Source organism: Pezoporus occidentalis, unplaced genomic scaffold, assembly GCF_034315485.1.
Source record: "Pezoporus occidentalis ecotype Australia unplaced genomic scaffold, CSIRO_AGI_Poc_V1 ctg144, whole genome shotgun sequence".
Taxonomy (NCBI): Eukaryota; Metazoa; Chordata; class Aves; order Psittaciformes; family Psittacidae; genus Pezoporus; species Pezoporus occidentalis.
This window is the reverse complement of record NW_026913252.1, coordinates 2,198,357-2,214,108: the sequence shown is the minus strand read 5'-3', so window position 1 is coordinate 2,214,108 and position 15,752 is coordinate 2,198,357. Positions and strand designations below refer to the sequence as shown.

General features: G+C 52.3%; 1 protein-coding gene across 1 annotated transcript; it reads right to left on the bottom strand.

The window, feature by feature from the left end:
* Positions 1-660: 660 nt before the first annotated feature.
* Positions 661-15,084, bottom strand: MYBL2 (MYB proto-oncogene like 2). The gene is made up of 13 exons (XM_062610062.1): positions 15,009-15,084; positions 14,226-14,319; positions 13,051-13,122; positions 12,600-12,704; positions 10,936-11,100; positions 9,909-10,178; positions 8,278-8,670; positions 6,222-6,361; positions 5,134-5,233; positions 4,403-4,516; positions 3,750-3,866; positions 3,179-3,325; positions 661-1,398 (listed from the first exon to the last, which is right to left on the bottom strand). Exons 1-13 carry the CDS (start codon positions 15,026-15,028, stop codon positions 1,273-1,275), a joined length of 1,863 nt encoding a protein of 620 aa, XP_062466046.1. The 5' UTR covers positions 15,029-15,084; the 3' UTR covers positions 661-1,272.
* Between the last annotated feature and the right edge of the window lie 668 nt (positions 15,085-15,752).

Genomic DNA, 15,752 nt, shown 5'->3' with positions numbered 1-15,752 from the left:
TCCCCAGAGCACAGCAGAGAGGCAGAATCCCCTTCCTCGGCCTGGTGCTCATGCTCCGGGGGTGCAGGAGCAGCACACAGGGGTTTCTGGGCTGCAAGCGCACGCTGTCGGGTCCAACAACCTGAAGCATCTAATCAGCGAGTTGCTCTTCAGTTCCCCCAGCACCTTTCCAATTGCAGACGTTGCAAACATATTGCTACAATCACCCCGTTTCATCCTTGGCTATGTCAAAAGAGGACACCACATTACAGCTGCAACTCTGGAACAGTACATGAACGCAGTTTTGGCTTCCAAAGGAAGGGGAACAGAAGACGTTCTGCTACATCCCACATGTTTAGGGCTCCTTCCAGCCTCTCGGTCTCTGCAGCCCCCATCCACTCCTGTAGCTTTGCAGAAATCCCAGCCACACTAAGCTCAAACACAGTGGCACCTCCCCATAAAGTAACCAAAGAATTTCTAAACAGATGATTAATCCACTAAGGCTGGGGGGAACCATCCCTTTTTCCCCATACCAAGAGGCTAACACAAATACAGCAGCATGCCAGGCAAGTGATCGCACCTGTAGAACAGTGCTCTGCTGCATCTCAGCAGCCAGCACAGCACTACCTCTTCCTCCGAGCACTGCAGGGCCCTGGCAGAGTCAGAGCCGGAGTGACAGGGTGATGTCAGCACCATCATTTATTTGAAGAGGGAGCACAGCTCTGAGGAGAGGCAACTGATACTCCCATTCTGCAGCATGCTAGGACAGAACAGCCCCACAGAGAGCAAGGGGCCACCTCCCAGTACAGGTCACCCCAAAGCACATCTTCCACAAGCACACAACACCCTCCCCGTCCTCCCAGAGGGAAGGGGGACGGCTCCATCTCCTAGGGAAATTCAGGAGACACCAGACATGCGGGAACCTTCACAAAAGCCATTCCTGAGGCACCGGCACGAGATCCAGGCAGGCTGAGAGGCCAGGCCAGGCCAGCCTCCCCTGCCTGCTGCACACCTGCTCTGAGGTGCAACGCCGCTGTCTGCTGCTGCTTCTGCCAAGGTCTTGCAGACAGAGCTCTTGCTGTTTGCTCTCCAACCCTGCCTCCTTGGTCCCCAAACTTGCATTCCACACATCAGCCAGCAGTTAGCCCCATTTATTACAATGTAGAGCTACCTGGGCACAGAAAGGAAAAAATCCACCCACACTAAGGCCTGGCAGAGGAGAGCTTTTCCCCGTGGCTCCCCCTCCACTGATGGAAAAAAAAAATAAAATAAGAAAAGTAGAACAATCCTTCATTATAAGATTAAGGTCCTTGACGTGTGAGTCTGTTTCAACATGCCCAAAAACTGTCGAGCTTTCTCCTGCATGAAGAGCTGGTCTCTGGTTCCACCACAGGCTACCACTGTCCAAGCCCTGGTCATCTACAGAGGGAAAAGAAAGCAAGTGTACAACACAGCGAGGGGAGAGGACAAACATTATGTCAACTTCCTTCCTGAAAGACTGCAAAGATGAATAAACTGTTATCTGCTATCCAAGAGAAATAAAATATTTGCCTTAGGAGCACCCATCTTTCAACCGGGAGGAACTTGCACACTGCCGGTTACTGATCTCAGCTGAGGTGGTGATTTCAAGCAAAGGAAGGTTACATTCAGGAGCTTCCCAGGCAAATGCTCCATTTCAGAACAAGTCTCGTGCCCTTTCGGGCCTTGCCCCTACCTGGCTTGAGACAAAACTCACAAAGCACAAACTAGCTAATGCTCCTTGTATGGAAGAGATTCCAGAGGGATATAAGGAATCCAAGAACAACTTTGGGGTTTATTCCTAACCAGTTAAATTCCTGCAGGAGATGGTCAGCCCAGGTCTAGATTAGTCAAAGACCATCCTTAACTGCAATTTGGTGCCTTCGCTTTCAGCACAAAAGAACAGCTGAAAACCCAGGTGTGCTTCAGTCACTGCATGCAGAAAGGGGACCCATGACACGGCTTTGCACTCCAGGGAAAACCTGCAAATTACCTGATAAATGCAGCCAAGAGACACAAGGTCCTCACCTGGAAATACCCACTGACATGCACTGCAAGGTACCAGAGCTCGAGCTTCAGCACTTGCAGTAAGAACAGCCTGTGCAGCCAACAGCATGGCTTTGGGTTCAGCCAGGGCTAGATAAGCTTCCTTAATAAATAACTGCCGCTGCTAGCAACACCAGTCCGGTACAATAAAACCCAAGAGCCCCGCAGTACCACAGACAGCTCTGCTGTTCTTGGGCAGTGGGGTTTCACTGCATATCTGTACTGTCACCACACAAGCTGCCTTACCTAGTCACCTTCAAGTCAGTCCCAAAGCTTTATTTATGCAGATACATTAGCTCTGAGAGCAATATGACCCTACATAGGACAGGAGAAGAAATGGAAGTGTTTAAGGAGGGCTCGAGAAGGGGAAGGAATTACTCTGCCTGAGGGGTACTTATCTGTCAGAAGAAAGAGCTTTCACAACAGCTCTAATCCAGGGGCAGATGCAACCCCCTCACTGCAGTGTTTCATTAAGACTGAGCCAATGCTTTTCAGTGAAGACAACACTGCATTAGAGCTCTTCCTGGGATGTGAAAACCGCCCACTCTAGCCCCTAGTTGCAGTTTCACACACACACACACACACACACCCCCCCCAAGCACAGCACACATTTCCACCCTCATTCAAGCTACAAGAGAGCCCTGATGACTTGGCCCGAGCAAACACCTGCACAATCATGGTCCAAATCCCCTTCTCTATGCTACACTGGCTAACAAAGCAAGGATACCCCCCACGCACTTGTGCACTCTGCCTGCAAATACTCCAAGTGGTGAAGATTTTAAGGAGAGCACGAGAAACCGTTTATGCCCCAGGGGGCATTTGTAGGCTGCTGCGACTCTAGCTCAACCCAGACACACCTGTGTGGAACAGGGTAGCAGTAACACCCCCAATGCCAGCATAAGCCACAAGGTGGCACACTGTACTCGTCACGGGTTCAAGTCAACGGCAGGATAAAGCCAACTTGTGCTGCCTGTAGTACGCAGCCCTCACAGCAACTTAGAAACACCCTAAAAATCACAGGGGTGAGAAACACATTTTGGAGCTTCAACCCCTTGCTCCTCCTCCTGAGGAGGGGGGACAAGGGCTGCCCTAGCAGCTCACCTCTGACTGAGGCAGGAATGGCTGCAGGGCTTACCGGTGCTGGTGGTCTGAAATGGCTGGGCATTTTCCTGCAGGACATTTTCTCTGGCTGCACTTGCACAAAGGCTCTGTTGAGCAAACCACTGTCGTTCTTCCTGCTCGAGGAGGAAAGGTTTAGGGACCTCGCCAGGAAATTCACAGGCTGCAAAAAGGAAAGAAGTTAATTTGCCTGAACAGTGCTGATATGTGGCCTGGCCAGAAGACCAGCTAACAACTCCAGCCCTTCATCCACATTCACATGTGCTGCTGCTCAAAGGCAGCTCCAGGTGGCAAAAAGCTCCCACCACTCCCTTGCATAGGGCTTCCCTGTGAGGGTGCTGAGGCACTGGCACAGGGGGCCCAGAGAAGCTGCGGCTGCCCCATCCCTGGCAGTGTTCAAGGCCAGGCTGGACACAGGGGCTTGGAGCAAGCTGCTCCACTGGAAGGTGTCCCTGCCTGTGGCAGGAGCTGGAACTAGAGGGTCCCTTTAGCTTTCGGGTCACTTCCAGCCCAAACCAGTCTGGGATTCTACGATTCTTTGGAGCAGAAGCTAACTCTGCCCCTGCTCTGAGCACAACACCCCTCACCTGAGCTCTTTTGAAGCAGACAGTCTTGGGGAGGGCAGGCGTATTTTGTGTCATGTCTTCATCCACAATATCTAGCGCCAGAGACTTCCGGACCTTCTTGATGGGACTCCTGCGCAACTGGGGGGCATAGGAAAGCAAGTGTCAGCATGAATCAACCTCTGAACTGCCATCTTCACAGCCCAGGGTGCACACCAAGCTCATGTCAGCCCAGATCTGCACTGCTCTGACATCTTCCCACCACATGGCACAGCAACTTCCAGAGTGCCCCCTGGCACCAAGAGCCACAGATTTATAAGAGGAAGCATCTTCCGGTAGGAAAGAAAGGCCACCAGAACTGAGCCAACAGACACTCCATACATGCCCACAGCCTCCTGGGAGCCAACTTTCCACAGATGCTCCAAGCGTGCCATGGTGTCTCCCATGGGTTAGGGACATGGGTCTCTCCTAGCGCGCCCCAAGCTCAGCATAAACCAGAACAAAGCTGGCAGGATTTTAAGCAGGCCTTAGCCTCAGGCACCTCTTGCTGATTAAAAGGCAGCAGCCACAGGCCAAAAACGTTTGGGCATCAACAGCAGTATGAACAAAACCAGCAAAACACCCCTAAACAGCACAGAACAGCTCAGCCACAGGTGCTAGATGCAAAACCAGCTCACTCCTTGTTTCCTCCTCTGTTTCTCAGGCTTCACATCATCCTCTATGATAAGTTCGATGCCAGCTTCACTTCGGAGCACCTCTTTCAAGTCTTCTTCCAGGTGAGGAGTCTGGGGCTGGTGTGAAAAGGCAGAGAGAGAACATAAGACAATCAAAATCTGTATGCTGGGCAGGCCCACAGGTATTTCCCTCAAGGGTGAGAGGAGCACGCAGTGGGAGGACAAACACAACTGATTTACTTCCCAGCTGGAACGACGAGAGTCCTGCTAGCCTGACAGATTTACAGGATCTTCAAGCATGAGAGACTCTTACTAGCTCAACCCCAAAGCGCCACCGAGAGAGCAGTATGCACAAAAGGCCTGAGATGCTGGAAACTGCCGTCCCTGCAACACCCACATTAGGAGACCCAGTTCCTCTGGGATGCCTAGGTAGATTGTTTCCTTGGTTTCCCTTAAGTTCATCAGTAGTCAAGCACTGCAGCCTGATTCAAGGGCGGGTTTTGGCTTTTGTAGCTGGTTTACAGAGGAGCTAGAAGTCCTGCGGCTACTTCCCATGACACGTTCACCATGACAAGGCTCCCCTCATCCCTCCCGCCTCAGCCTGGCACTATGAAACTGCTCTGTTACGGCACAGTTAACAGCAAGCTCACAGCTCTGCTGCAACCTACCCCATGTCCCCTTTGCATTCACTCTGCTTCTGCCATCAGCAAGTGGCAGACCCGCCCAATAATTACCAGAGGCCTGATGGGTCCATATTTCTCCAGGGCATTTTTGAAAGGTGTGGGGGTATGAGGTGTGCTGTCCACCACATACTTCTGATCTGGTGTGACAAACCTGGAAGCAGGAAAAACAAAGGATCAGACATGCTGTAACCCACACAAAATAAATCCGTCCTTCCAAGCCCTGTCATGACATGAGCCACCTGCAGAGTCTCATGTGGAAGGAGCAGCAGAAGCCATCCTGACCTGGATGGACTGTCCCTGGGGTGCAAACAGGGCGAAACAGGAGCTTTCAGTAGGGAAAATAATCCTCCAGACATGTCAGCTCTACTGCTCCATCCTACCAGCTACGAAGCACCCTTGTCAGAAAGCAGTATACACCCTGACACAGGCAACACACAGCTCAGCAGCCCAGCCTTATTCTGCACTGCTTCTGCTGGTGGATCTGCTCAGGCCCAGCCTGGGCTTGTGACAGTCAGAGCTGGACGAGCAGAATTCCTGGGTGTGAACGCACCGAGAGCAGCCCAGCCAGTTCATGTCACCTGGATGGGGAAGCTGCTCTGGGCCATGCCAACAGCAGAGTGGTTTTGCTAACACAACCAGCACCCCCTGGTTAACACTGTGCTGCTTCAGTCCACCAGCAAAGCACCACCTGTGCAGACCGTCCCTTCTCACCTGCCTGGTACAGTGCCCTGGGTAACCATCGCCCTAGAGTGCCCTTCAGGTCAGGCAAATCAGAGGGTGCAGCGCTCAAGGGATGGATCTTAACAGCTCTTGTGAAGGAAGTCAAATCCCTTCCCTGCTGGCACACGGGGAAGGAAGCAGGGCTCACAGCACAGCAGCGTTTCCCAAACGAAGGCAACACAGAAGGCAACAACCCACCCAGCAGCCAAGCACAATGGTGGTTACTGGGCTATTGCTCCAATCAGCCTGGACACTCGACCCCTGCAGCTCAGAGAAGAGCAGTCTTTGGGGGACATGCTGCTTTAAGGAAGTCCCCTGGCCCTCTCTCAGCTGTGCCAGTACAAGTCTGCTTGAACTGGACCAGACTCCTCTGTGGAAAAGGACAATGCTCAGGAGAGGAGGAGGAGGAAAGGACTTACGCCGAGTTCTTCTGGAGCAGAGGGGTCTTGTCCCTGTGCAGAGGAGTGCTGACAATCACCTTCTGACTACACACAGGTGTGGAAGTCAGAGATGGGTTCTCCAGTTCAAGTGTATCCTGTTTGGTCCAAAAGTTTAAGAACTGCAAAGCACAGGAAAGAAAGAGAAGACACTCAGTCTCAAGCATTCCAGCATAGTATTACCAGTCATTACTTTTTCCTAAATACGGGGGAAAACTGAAACAGGGACGATCCTCCCATACTGAGTGGCACAAGACCGATCAGTCCCGGTATAAACCCCGATGACTCTTACAGTCCTGTGCACGGATACACACGTGAATGTTGCCGGAAGGTGCTTCACACCTCTAAAGGTTATTCACTTCCCACAGGGGATGAACTGACGCTACTACAAGCATCTAGAAGTGGCAGAGAAGTCTCTCCTTGCACTGGTCCAGATAAGGCCAAGCAAAATGGTGAAGGAGGAGTAAACCCAGCCCACCAAAGGTCTATTCTGGCCTCAGGCTGACAAATGGGAAGGAAGACACAAGCGCGGACGTAACACAACAGCGTTCAAGATAACAGATTTTGCGCTGAGCCATCTTCAGCCTGAACTGTGAGAAAACTACAAACTATCTCATCTCTGCTGGGATTTTACTTCATGACAGCTAAAAAGTGACAATTTTACTCCCATAAGGGATGAGGCCTGTACCCAAGAACCCATCGGGAGAGAAGAGCTCTATGCGTTACATTTATTGATGGCAGAAGCTGAGCCTGCGAGGCAGGATATGCCGTTTGCCTTCTCAGATTTATTTGAGGCTTTTCACACTCTACAGAGCTGCACATTTCAGGTCCTGCTATGATTTCCCAGTTCTTGCTGGCTTTGCATTTGAGGTCATAGAATCTCAGACTCATTTAGGTTGGACAGAACCTTAAAGCTCCTCCAGTTCCAACCCCAACCCCTTTAGGCACTGGAGCTGCTCTAAGGTCTCCCCTTGAGGAGCCTTCTCTTGTCCAGGCTGACCCAGCCCAGCTCTCTCAGCCTGGCTCCAGAGCAGAGCTGCTCCAACCAGCTCCACATGCCTCTTGTGCTGGGGGGCTGCAGAGCTGGACACCGGACTGCAGGCGGCCTCACCCTCAGCACAGGTGTCAGACTGGCCTTTGGTACTTTCCCATGTGCTGCCCTGTGCTGCAGAAATGGCAGAAATAAAGGCACGGGTAAGCAGGGTCTGAATAACAGAGTAGCTGTGGGAACTGTGCTGAAGAACACAACAGCCTTTATTCTGTTATATGGACAGATCTCCACTATATCAGTATGTGAGACACTAGTGGGTTTGAACACCACAGTGCTCAGAGATGATGTATGTTGGGTGACCGGTTGGACCCAGTGATCTTGAAGGTCTTTTTCAACCTGATCGATTTTGTGACTGTTCACCACATTTGTGGACACTGTAGGAGTCATAACAAAGGCTGAAAGATCAGAGTCCCTTTTGCAATGAAGACAAGACCAGGAGCATTTTCCTGATTACAGCAACACAAAGATCTGCACGAGGCACATGCTGCTGAGCCTGCCTGTTTGACTTAACTGGAAACAAACAGGGAAAGCCACTTGTCACTGTTGCCACTCTGCTACCCACAGCTAGGGCAGCAATGCCCTGGAGATAAAAGCGCCCCTGGGACAGAAGCAATCCCGCAGTGGGCAGGCATGTACATCTGCACAGTGGTGCTTCTTTATCATAGTGAGCACATGGCCTGCCCACCACTCAGGGTAGCTGAGCCTTCCTGATGCTGCAAGCACTCCCAGAGGCAGGCATAAGCTGCTGCTCCACAGGAAGGGCAGCACTTAAGACAAGCAGTGCCAGTACCCAGGCTCTACATCTTGCTTTAGCAAAGAGACATAGGCTGCACACTGGCACTGGCTCAGTTCAAGGAAGGAGAAGCACAAAACTGACAGAGCTGATGGGAACACACAGTATTAAGGCAAATAAATAGAGCATTAACATCCTCACAACCAAGCCCAAGCAGAGGAGCAGCTCGACTGGGCTCTGCCATTGCGCCATACCTGAGATGGAGAGAAGGGCAGTGTCTTGACAGGGGTGCTCTTCGGCGTCATACTGTTGCAGGAGTCAAGGAAGGAAAGGCTGGTGCTGGTGACGTTCTCTGTGACTGGGGAGAGCGTGATCTTCCTCTTCTTCTGCCTCTTCAGCACAGAGGGTGGCGTGCCAAAGCTCACCTCTGCATGTGGCGAGATGGGGATGAGCTCCCCTTTGCTGCTCTTGCTGAGGTCAGAGATGGTGTGGCCATCCAGGCGGTATTCGATCACATTGGGCAGGGACGACGTTGGCTTGCTGGGGGTTTGCCTCACCGGGCTGCTGCTGCTGCTGCTGCTGCTGCTGCTGGCAGAGGGCTCCTCAGGCAGGTCAAACTGGGTCAGATCACACCACCCGTCTGGGTCCTGCTCACAAGGGAAATCATCAGAAGCAGCCCAGGAAGGAAAGCTGAGCAGATGGTATAGATGCAGATACAAACTGGGAGGTGAAATAAGTGAGGTGGGGGGAGTGGTGTGAGATTGCACCAGCTTTTGCAGTAAGCCTGGCTAGAGGAGAGCTCAAGCCCTTCTCTCTGCTGCCAGCACAGCTGAGAACATGAGCAGGGAACTGACCCAACTGAAAGCTGCTGCCTGTGCATAGGGCAGGTTTTTTTCTATTTACAGAAGGTTAGTTTCCCAGTTCAGTTCATAGCACAGCTGCTGCTCCCACACACAGAGGGGACAAAGAAGCTGGGAGTAGCTCTGGGGACAGCTTAATGAAGTGACTGTCACCTAACACCAAACCATAGTCTTTGGCACATCAGGACAGCTGGACACACTGGACACAGGGCTGAGCTGAAAGCAGATAAAAATAACGAGACCGATTCAGAGATCACCTGCTTCACAGCTCAACCCTACCAACAGCCAAAGTACCATTCAAGCAGGCCCCCAAGGACGCCCACATGGGCCATTAAGCCTTGGGAAAGGACTCTCAGTCCTCCTGTACAAATGCAAAACGGATCCTTCAGAGATAATCAGCTCATAAGCTCCTAGGCAGGCTGGGTGCTTCAGAGGCATCTTCCCTCTGAAGGCAGCAAAGTGCTCTGCTGGTTCTAGCCAGCCTCTCATCCTGGCATGCCTGTCACCCTAGGGACCTCCAGCACTGCTTGACTGGCCCATAATAACTAGTTTCAGTAAAGCTACCTCCATTGAAATCAAATGGTGTCTTCATCCCAGTGTCTGTCCTGCACACTACAAGTGGGCCTGGCCCACTCCCAGTCTGTCCTGTCCTATCTCATATCCCATAAGAGGAAAAGTAAAGCCAAGAAGCACAGGCCTGAACCCTTAGGAAAGGGATAGCTGGGGACACTGCCTGATAAAGGAGGGTTGAGATCAGGTTTACCAGCATCTACAGCCTCCCACACCAGCAGAGCCCACGCACAAGGACATCAGCCTAGGAGAATTTGCAAGCCCAGAGCAATACTCACAGAGCTGGAAAGGCCTAATGTAGCCCTAGCAAAGAGACAGGGCTCACAGCACACAGTGGGAACTCACAAGCCAGTGACAGACCCAGTCCTCCTCAGGATGCCTATGGTGATGAGCAAGGGGAAAGGATGAGATCTGGTCTCTCAACATTGCCTGGAAAAGCACGGATTGTTACTTACAGATTCAATCATGTCCAGAGCTTCACTGAAGGCTGGTCCAGATGCTGGGTACAAATAGTTGGCAGCTTCAACAACCCATTTGTACGGTGATGTGACAAGTGAAGAGGCATCCTCAGGCACCACATCATCCGGGGTCCCCTCAGCGTTATGCTCTGCTAGTTCCGTGGCTGGCAGCTTTGAATGCAGCTCCTGTACACCTGCCACTTCCTCGTCACTGACATCCTCTTCCTTTATTTCAGAGATATTGACTGGCCAGTTGGGCAGGATGCTCTTTGCACATACAACAAAGAAGTCCAACCTTTAGTACAAACTAAGAGAATAAACGTCCTAGGGACAAAGACTGGGTCCCTGGACACATTCTGCTCCACCTGCTTTCCCACCAGCCATTCAGTTTGTTTCCCATTCCTATTCTTCCTCACTGCTCTGTCCCACACACCATTCAAACAGAAGTCCATAAAGGATAAACATGTTTAATTAAAGATTTTACTTAACAGTATCCCAGGAGAAAGTTAAACATAGGCTAAGCAGGCAGCACCAGTTCTGCACTTCCTAATTACCAAGAGCCTGCCTTGGAAAACTACATTTTTTCTTCATGAAAAAGGTTCACTTTCCCTGCTTCACTTTTTTTAGTGGAAAGGAACAAAACGCCTCTTCATCAAACCTCCCCCATTGTCTGGGGCAGCCTCCTTCTTCCACCAGCGACAGCACTACAGGGCCAAAACAAAAATAATCTGTCTCTGAGACAGATCTGGTACTGGAGTTGGCAAGATACCAGCACTTGCAGACTGCTGTTCTCCACCTGAATAACACACTCAGGCTCACATTACACCTCTGGCTCCTGGAGGGAGAGATCTCCCAAGAGCCAGTCTCTTGGAAAAGGCTGGGAGAAGGCACAGACTCTTTCTGAAGACACCAGGCTGTGCCAAAGGCAACGTGAGAGGCAGGAGGGTGGATGAACAGCTCTGACCTACATTGGCAGAGCAGGGGACTGGCCCAGGCACATGCTGCATAGATGCTGGTGCAGTACCTGGCTCCCAGCTTTTGTTTGGCTTTCGCTTTCCTTCTCATCCACCTCCACAAGCAAGTAGAGTGACCTGGACTCCTTAGTTTCATTGAGGAAGCCTCCTGTGTCTACCTTTCGCTTGATGGCGGAGTTCCAGTGATTTTTCACAGCATTGTCAGTCCTGCCAAGAGATCAGAAGGAAAAAGAAGTCACCATTTACAGCAGCTTTAAAGCACAGCTAACAGCTCCTACATGCTCTCCAGCACCATCCTTGAGCTCAACACAGGGATTTCCACAGGCCACCCAGCTGCGAAGGCACCAGTCTGCAGTGTTCTGCCCACAAAAAACATAGAACCATGGAATGGTTTGGGTTGGAAGGGACCTTAAAGCTCATTCAATTCCAACCCCTGTCACAGGCAGGGACACCTTCCACTAGACCAGCTTGCTCCAAGCCTCATGTCCAACCTGGCCTTGAACACTGCCAGGGATGGGGCAGCCACAGCTTCTCTGTGCAACCTGTGCCACTGTCTCACCACATTCATAGAGAAGAGCTTCTTCTTAATGTCTAATCTCAATCTCCCCTATGTCAGTTTGAAGTCATTCCCCTTTGTCCTGTCACTACCACCCCTTGTCAAAAGTCCCTCTTTAGATGTCTTGTAGGCCCCTTTAGGCACTGGAAGACTGTTATAAGGTCTCCCCAAACCTTAGAAAAGAGGCTGAAGAATTATCAAGGAGCATTTGTACTCTGGCCAGCCATGCTCAACTGAAAGGTGCAGGTACATAGGTGATGCCCACAGAGCTTTTAGCTCATAACAGATGCCCCTACTTCAGACGCTTGACTATCATGCACAGAAAGATGGACCAAGGACACCAAACTGAGGCACAGGGAAAGGAGCTGGAGTGCTTGCAGGGCAAAGCAATATGCTGAGTCTGGGGAAAGTTGAAGCCTGGCCTGATCAGAATGGGTAAGGTGGCAGAGTCAAGACATACAAAGGGAAGAGCAAAGCAGGCAGCAACAGCTCTGCTGTAGGAAGGTAGAAGGACATCATGAGAAGCTTCCCTATGATGTGCTTAAAACATAACACACAGATGGGAGGCAAGGGGGACTGTAACAGCCTGTAACGGGATCAAAAGGGAAAGAAAAAGGGGAGCAGAAGTGTTACAGAGAATCTGCCAAAGTAGGACATCTAGCAGCAAAAAAAAAAAACCTTGTTAGAAGTTAGAATTAATTCCAATTTCTCTTAAGCCCATCAAGATCAGTCTGTCTGAGCTGGCCCCTCTCAGCTCATTCTGGAATCAGCAGAGAAAGAGGCTCACAGAAGTCATAGTTCACCTAGCAGGCCTACTGAGGCACAGGAAATAACAGTTTTCTCTTAGATCCAACACGGCCAGGTCAGGTGGAGATCTGCCGGCAGGCAGATGAATTAATTCCCTTTTCTGCTCCCTCAGTTGGGAGCCTACTGTACCAGTACTGTGTGTGAAAGGAAGATGATGTTTAGCTGAAGAGGCCTAGACTTGCTCTTGCACATTGCAGCCATGGCTGTATTAGGCTGCCCAGAACAAGTCAGTGTCGCTTTAACCGTTACCCACCCTTGGAAAAAAGTACGCAGAGCTTACCAAAAGACCCAAGGGTCTTTCACCTCCTTCCTCTCCCCAGACAGTCACAGTCCAACAGTCAGATCCTCTCAGCCCTGACTTACCTTTTGGTCCTCCTCTTTGGTCCAAGGGCCCTTAACCAAGTCTGGATTCAACACTCGCAACCACCGGTACTGACACTGCTGATCACTGCGGTTCTAGGAAAAGTCACAAGAATAGCCACATGTTAGACTGGAGGCTCCATCAATGCCTACAGCAATTGCAGATTCCACACACATAAGCTGGCCCACAGAAAGCCTGCAGAAGCACATGGAGAATACATACTATGACTAGGGCACAGAAGCCTCAATTTCTCACCCCACCTCAAACAAACTTGCCTTTGAAAGGCCTCTATACAAGAAAGATGTCTCCCTGCTCTGTAGCCTAGGGCTTCAGTCACAGAGCAGAGTTGCACTGTGCAAGGTGCTCCACAGAGAACCAGCAATGAGCACAAGAAGTAACATGCAAATACTGACATTCCCATCTGAGAAAGGGATCACTTACAGGAAAGTGACTGGCCAGGAACTTCCAGTCATTCTGCCCATAATGTCTTACTAACATCTTCAGCTGCTCATCCTGCAAAGAACAAAGACATCCACTAAGGCAACACACACTGCAGGCACCCTTGGGCTGACAGCGTCAAGAGAATGAGCTAGATCTTTTGAACTGTCAAGAAGGGATTTTTTTTGGCATTCTGAATTCACAGGACAAAGGTAGTTCGCACTACCCTTTAGCAGTATTCCAGTACGTGGAACCCAACTGGAATACACTGTTTCTGGACTCTGTACTAGGGTGAGCTCATACAGTGAGTAAAACGAGATCAGCTCTGTTCCAGTACAGTCTGGTCCAAATCCTGTGACCCAGTACAACCCTGACCAGACAGCCCATTTCCCAGCTCAGCCACTGCTCTTGCCTGGCCAAGACAGCTAAATGGTTTAAGTGTACCAGCACCAGTCCAGTGGTTTACTGTCTTTCAGCACTGTGGGGCTCCACAGCATTTCTTTTACAAACCTTGTTAACAGTCCAGGTGTGGGGTACAGCTCACAAAAAGCCTGCTCTAGGTGCCTTGCCTGTGTGCTCCAGTTGGGCAAACAGAAGCATGAAATTACTCCCTGTCCCAGCATGACCCCAAGGCTTTTATCCCTGCATAAAGACCACCTTAGCTGGTGTTCATATCGCAGAAGAAACAGGACATCTTTCAGTTTTCACACAGAACAAATATGGAGGATCTGGGAGGACAGAAGAGAATATCCGAACTAATTTCAGGCTCTCAGCCAGGATGACTAAGCCATGATCCCAATAGTCTCAACACTCACTTCTTTTGCTAGAAAAAAGGGAGAACATTTTCACATTCAGCTTGCTGGAGGTCTCAGCCATCCCCCAGAACCTCTCTGCTGACCAGAGTGCTGCAGGCAGCAGCTCCCTTGCTCAGGGCTCACAAGCTTAAGCTAAAGCAATTGGTGCTGCTCTTGCTCTCCAGGCTACACTTCAAGCCACCCTGAATCCCCTGGCCTCATTAAGACCTCAGCTCACACCAGCAGAACGGACACAGGGTCTTCTCCAGTAGCAAGACAGCAGGAGGTGGTGTCATGGCTGGCAGGTGAGGACTGGGGTGGAGGCACCCAAGCCCAAGATGCCATGCCAGAGGTACCTACTCTCAGCTAATGCCAAGCTCTCACCTCTTCTTGCGTCCACTTGACTTTGCACCTGCCATCCCGCTGCTCTGGCACATCCTGGTCAGTGTCCTGGTAATGCAGCTCATCCGAGTCCTCACTAGAGATAAATAAATGAGAATTATAATTATCAGTTCTGATAAAAAGGCAGCAGAGCTCCAAGAGCAACCTGCACTTCCCAAAGCAGAGCCCTGGATCTATCATCTTCCAGCACTGAGCCCCGAACACCTCACACTGACACCCAAGTTTAAAGCAGTCTGTCAGCTTTGGACTCTCAGTGCACACCAGCAGTTTTTATGCTGCCAGGAGCAGGGGAAGGCACGTTTATCTTGATTTCCTTCCCCTTCTGCCTCTCTGGAAAGGCTTTTCATCGAGGGACTGGCACCATTTCCCCTCCTTACAGCTCACAGATCTCCCGGACTGCTGCACTAAAGAGGGACAGCAGCAGTGCGCGCACACGCACACACACACACACACACACACACACACACACACACACCCCTCGCCCAAGCTCTGTCCATGGCCTGCCCTACCGCCTCAGGCCTGTCCTACCACTGCCCTGCTCCCGGGCGGTTACCGCCAGGCCCGCACTCCGCTCACAGAGCCAAGAGAAGGTTTTAGAGCGGGGCCCGGGGAATACGGAGGCCGGGGTGCGAGGCCGCGGCCCTGCTGCAGCCCGCCGGAGAGCGGGCATGGCCCGCCCGGGGCGGATGGCGGCGCTGAGCAGCGCAGGAGGTGGCCGGACACGCCCGCACCGCGGCGGAAGGGCTCCGGGACAGCGGCACTCACCCGCGGCCGCGGCGGGACATGGCGGGGCCGGGCGGCGGCGGCGGCGGCGCTTTCCTATCTCGCGCCAAAGGCGCCCCCTCGCCGCGCGGGGCCGGGTCGCGCATGCGTACTGCCACCGCCCGCCCGCACAAAGAGGCGCGCACGGAAGAGCGCCTGCCCGCCCCGTGCCCGGGGAGCTCCCCGCGGCCCTAGAGCCGGCCCGCCCCGCCACCGAGCACCCCAGCGCCTCTTCCAGCAGGCAGCCCTGGGCGCGCGGCAGTAGGATTCCGCACCCCCACTCCCATCCCGACAAGATCCGCAGCAGGCCTCCAGGAACGCGGTTTGAGGTGCAGAGGGAACCCCCAGGACGTGGCCTGGCTTAGCTCCGGGAAGGGGTTTGCCTCCCCATGCCGGGCCCAAATCGGACAGAAAAATAAGAATCAAGCACCTCCTGCACACTGCTCCGGCAGTACCGCGCCCTCCGGGGCCGCGCTCCGGGCTCAGCACAGGCCTAGAAGAGAGGAGAGGCATTCAGTGCAGAAAAGCTCAGCTCCGCCCTGGTCCCGCGGCCGGCAGCGGCACTGCCACCCTGTCACTGTCATCCTGGCACGCAGTGTAGGAGCAGCTCCCCGGAGACAGCCAGCCCTGAACACCCCACGGCTTCACACACCTGCATTTTGGAGTCCTGCTGCTCACATACTGCCTGGGCGCACAAAGCACACACCACAGCCAACATCCGTGTTCAGCCTGCACGCATGGATGCTC

Bases quoted from the DNA above. Each gene is read 5' to 3' on its own strand.
- MYBL2 (XM_062610062.1), bottom strand. From the start codon at position 15,028: ATGTCCCGCCGCGGCCGCGG. The intron at 6,362-8,277 runs GTATGGCGCAAT...TGTGCTTTGCAG, and splicing joins TGCCCTTCTCTCCATCTCAG to TTCTTAAACTTTTGGACCAA. The intron at 1,399-3,178 runs GTAAGCCCTGCA...TTCCCTCTGTAG, and splicing joins ATTTCAGACCACCAGCACCG to ATGACCAGGGCTTGGACAGT.